Source organism: Borostomias antarcticus (genome assembly GCF_949987555.1).
Source record: "Borostomias antarcticus genome assembly, chromosome: 13".
Taxonomy (NCBI): domain Eukaryota; kingdom Metazoa; phylum Chordata; class Actinopteri; order Stomiiformes; family Stomiidae; genus Borostomias; species Borostomias antarcticus.
In genome coordinates this window covers 19,718,663-19,723,662 of record NC_140246.1, presented here as the reverse complement: position 1 = coordinate 19,723,662, position 5,000 = coordinate 19,718,663, and the positions used below count along the sequence as shown (strand labels likewise).

At 53.1% G+C, this 5,000-nt stretch overlaps 1 protein-coding gene across 1 annotated transcript in view; it reads right to left on the bottom strand.

Moving 5' to 3' along the window:
• Nucleotides 1-5,000, bottom strand: part of scyl2 (SCY1 like pseudokinase 2) — a 29,445-nt gene that overhangs the window by 11,846 nt on the left and 12,599 nt on the right. Inside the window, exons 6-9 of the mRNA XM_084447508.1 lie at nucleotides 4,084-4,305; nucleotides 2,229-2,345; nucleotides 1,445-1,570; nucleotides 693-869 (exon numbers count right to left, since the gene is read on the bottom strand). Of these exons, the coding sequence (XP_084303634.1) occupies nucleotides 693-869; nucleotides 1,445-1,570; nucleotides 2,229-2,345; nucleotides 4,084-4,305 (642 nt within the window). The remainder of the gene's footprint in view (nucleotides 1-692; nucleotides 870-1,444; nucleotides 1,571-2,228; nucleotides 2,346-4,083; nucleotides 4,306-5,000) is intronic.

Here is a 5,000-nt window from a genome sequence, read left to right as displayed (position 1 = left end):
CGTAGGGCTTGACCCTGGTCTGGAGGAAGGAGGGAGCTGTTCCTTTCACTGCCCTGTAGGCTAGCGCCACAGTCTGAACCTGGATGGGAGCCGCTACAGGGAGCCTCAAGAGCTCTTCTGCTGTACCCCCAGAGTTTACAGAGGGGCTCAGAGCTCTTCAGCTGTACCCCCAGAGTTTACAGGGAGCCTCAGAGCTCTTCTGCTGTACCCCCAGAGTTTACAGGGGGGCTCAGAGCTCTTCTGCTGTACCCCCAGAGTTTACAGGGAGCCTCAGAGCTCTTCTGCTGTACCCCCAGAGTTTACAGGGGGGCTCAGAGCTCTTCTGCTGTACCCCCAGAGTTTACAGGGGGGCTCAGAGCTCTTCTGCTGTACCCCCAGAGTTTACAGGCGGGCTCAGAGCTCTTCTGCTGCACCCCCAGAGTTTACAGGGGGGCTCAGAGCTCTTCTGCTGTACCCCCAGAGTTTACAGGGAGCCTCGGAGCTCTTCTGCTGTACCCCCAGAGTTTACAGGGGGGCTCAGAGCTCTTCTGCTGTACCCCCAGAGTTTACAGGGGGGCTCAGAGCTCTTCTGCTGTACCCCCAGAGTTTACAGGGAGCCAGTGTAAAGAACAGAGACCTGCTTCCTTCCTTTGGTCTTCACCCATGTGTGTATGTGTGTGTGTATGTGTGTGTGTATGTGAGTGTGTATGTACCTGGACCGGCTCCCGCTGTTTGAACACGGGGCTGAGGTCTGGGAGGATGAGCTTGATGTACTCCTCCTTGGTGCACTCCTCCGCTATCAGCAGCACGTTGGGCAGCACGAACGGAACCATGTCGGGGTTCACGAACTCTGAGCTCAGAGCCGGCAGGATGCGCTGCACCACCACTCGCTGAGGGGAGAGAGAGGGAGAGGAGAGGAGGAAAGGAGGGGATCAGGGAGGGGACAGGAAGAGAGGAGGAGAGAGAAGGAAACAGATTGCTTACATTAACTTATATAACGATGATGGTGTGTCCGGCCTGGTTCTCACCTTGTGAAGGGCCTGGTTCTCACCTTGTGAAGGGCCTGGTTCTAACCTTGTGAAGGGCCTGGTTCTCACCTTGTGAAGGGCCTGGTTCTCACCTTGTGAAGGGCCTGGTTCTCACCTTGTGAAGGGCCTGGTTCTAACCTTGTGAAGGGCCTGGTTCTCACCTTGTGAAGGGCCTGGTTCTAACCTTGTGAAGGGCCTGGTTCTCACCTTGTGAAGGGCCTGGTTCTAACCTTGTGAAGGGCCTGGTTCTAACCTTGTGAAGGGCCTGGTTCTCACCTTGTGAAGGGCCTGGTTCTCACCTTGTGAAGGGCCTGGTTCTAACCTTGTGAAGGGCCTGGTTCTCACCTTGTGAAGGGCCTGGTTCTCACCTTGTGAAGGGCCTGGTTCTAACCTTGTGAAGGGCCTGGTTCTCACCTTGTGAAGGGCCTGGTTCTCACCTTGGGCAGCTTGGGCAGGATCTTGGGCAGGCCTTTGTAGAACTGAGACTTCTGCAGGTTGTCCCTCTGGAACAGAGAGTCAAAGTACTGCAGCGTCATCGCACCCACGTCGTCGAAGAACGGGATCTGGAACAGACGCAGAGACACACACACACACACGCACACGCACACACACACACACACACACACACACACACAGACACACCGTTTACAAAAACATGATCAAGTTGGTATCAGAGGTCGTGTGTCTGAGGGTTAGGGGTCATGTGTGTGAGGTTTAGGGGTCGTGTGTGTGAGGGTTAGGGGTCGTGTGTGTGAGGATTAGGGGTCGTGTGTGTGAGGATTAGGGGTCGTGTGTGTGAGGATTAGGGGTCGTGTGTGTGAGGATTAGGGGTCGTGTGTGTGAGGGTTAGGGGTCATGTGTGTGAGGATTAGGGGTCGTGTGTGTGAGGGTTAGGGGTCGTGTGTGTGAGGATTAGGGGTCGTGTGTGTGAGGATTAGGGGTCGTGTGTGTGAGGGTTAGGGGTCATGTGTGTGAGGGTTAGGGGTTGTGTGTGTGAGGATTAGGGGTCGTGTGTGTGAGGGTTAGGGGTCGTGTGTGTGAGGATTAGGGGTCGTGTGTGTGAGGGTTAGGGGTCATGTGTGTGAGGGTTAGGGGTCGTGTGTGTGAGGATTAGGGGTCGTGTGTGTGAGGGTTAGGGGTCATGTGTGTGAGGGTTAGGGGTTGTGTGTGTGAGGGTTAGGGGTCGTGTGTGTGAGGGTTAGGTTTAGGGGTCAGCCTGACCTTGGTCATCTGGTCGGCGTCGGGCCTGACGTTGGGCGTGACGCTGAGCAGCATCTTGACGTGCTCACGCACCTCCTCTGGGATCCGGTTCAGCATGGAGGGACTGAGTCTGCTCAGCTGGGGGGGCAACATGTAACAACATGTAAATATCCGCTTCAGCATGGTGGGACTGAGTCTGCTCAGCTTGGGGGGGCAACATGTAACAGGGCTCTAAGCTGCGACCATTTTACTCACATTTGCGACTAAAAGTAGTTTTGTGCGATCAGAAAAAATAATTTAGGAGCACACTGTGCGAGTAGCCTACTGTTTTCAACTATTTCACTCGCATTTTTTGCCTAAAATAAATCCATGCAAATTGGATCAAACTAGAGTCAAAGTTTCGCGCACCTGTATACAAAACTACAAGTCCCACAACTTTTTAATTGTATTTTTTCCCACGACTGCAACCTGCAGAACTCTCGTGATGACGCGTGATGACAGCTCAGCTGCCCTCACTCAAAAACGACGAATGTCCCTGCCAGTAACGTTAACAAAATGAAGAAAATGAAGCCCATTCAATCGTATTTTGCCCGGCAAAGTGGAACCAAGGAGAGAGAGGAATTCTGTGAGGCCCGGGGGGAGTCGAATCCACTGTCACTCAAAAATCGTTGTTAGGTAGATTCAACATTGTACCGTAGCCTACCAGTAACTTAATGGATCCACATGAAAACGCAATGAAATGCCGTTGACATCGTAAAAAGCGTTTTTTCGGAAATGCGTGTCATAACGATCCGATGACATGTTCCTTTGCATCTACATTAAACTAAGCTTTTCCACAGATTTTACAAATTTTTAATGATTATTTGTGAAGATGTTGGGCTTTCTTCTTCTTTTCACGGCACCGGCAGCTATGTTTCATATCCCTGCCTAAGTTCGCAAAGTATTGTGTGAGTTTTCATCTACCCCTCGGATTCAAGTCAGCATCTGAAAACCCTTGTTTTGGAGGGCTGTTTGAACGTCCACTAGCCCTCGATATGCTCCCTAGCCCTAGAAGCTAAAAGGAATGGGACACACTACCCTACGCGTGAACGCGCAAAATGTAGTTGTGGGGCCAAGGGCTAGAGCTAAGGGGGGGTATTGGGATTGGGCCATAGTCTTCATTAGGACCAATGCACCTGATGAAGTGTGTGGGAATAGTATAGTCTTCATTAGGACCAATGCACATGATGAAGTGTGTGGGAATAGTATAGTCTTCATTAGGACCAATGCACCTGATGAAGTGGGTGGGAATAGTATAGTAGGAGAGGATGAGAGCTCCTATGGTGAGCAGGTTATTATTGTTTATTGTTGTTGTCAGTAGGTCTAATGTGTGTGTTGCTAATAGAAATGTGTTATTTCACATTTTTCGTTGCGCTCCTAAATTTCTTTCTGTGCTCGTAATTTTTTTCATTTAGCTCCTAGTGAAAAATGTTATCTTAGAGCCCTGTGTAACAACATGTAAATATCCGCTTCAACATGGTGGGACTGAGTCTGCTCAGCTTGGGGGGGCAACATGTAACAACACGTAAATATCAGCATGGAGGGACTCAGCCTGCTCAGCTTGGGGGGGGGCAACATGTAACAACATGTAAATATCCAGTTCAGCATGCTGGGACTCACTCTGCCCAGCTGGGGGGGGGGGGGGGGGCAGCATGTAGAAGTTGTCCAGCTCCTCATTATAATGATGATATCCTTATCCTCCACTAAAATCAAATGAGATGCACCAACTATCAACTGGGCCGTGGTTACAGTCCGGCTCTCGTTAGTCATTGGGTCAGGGTTCTAGTTCTAGTCGTAGTTTGATACTGGGTTCTAGTTAGTGGTCAGGGTTCCCCACCTGGTCCAGTTGTCTGCTGAAGCTCTTGAAGATGTCGTGTTTGTTGACCTGGATGACCGGCTTGCCCTGGTTGAAGACGGCGTGCATGACCACGCCCAGGGAGTACATGTCGGAGGCGGAGTCACAGCTGACGGACAGGATGTACTCGGGGGCCAGGTACTCTGGGTTGGGCAGGCACAGCGGAGGCAGGTTGGGGTCCCACTCCTTACAGGCGTACTTCAGCTGAGGACGCAGACGGGACACACACCGGGTCAGACAGGACACACACCGGGTCAGACAGGACACACACCGGGTAAGACGGGACACACACACCGGGTCAGACGGGACACACACCGGGTCAGACAGGACACACACACCGGATCAGACAGGACACACACACCGGGTCAGACAGGACACACACACCGGGTCAGACAGGACACACACCGGGTCAGACAGGACACACACCGGGTCAGACAGGACACACACCGGGTCAGACGGGACACACACCGGGTCAGACAGGACACACACCGGGTCAGACAGGACACACACACCGGGTCAGACGGGACACACACCGGGTCAGACGGGACACACACCGGGTCAGACGGGACACACACCAGGTCAGACAGGACACACACCGGGTCAGACAGGACACACACCGGGTCAGACAGGACACACACCGGGTCAGACAGGACACACACACCGGGTCAGACGGGACACACACACCGGGTCAGACAGGACACACACCGGGTCAGACGGGACACACACCGGGTCAGACGGGACACACACACCGGGTCAGACGGGACACACACCGGGTCAGACAGGACACACACACCGGGTCAGACAGGACACACACACCGGGTCAGACAGGACACACACCAGGTCAGACAGGACACACACACCGGGTCAGACAGGACACACACACCGGGTCAGACGGGACA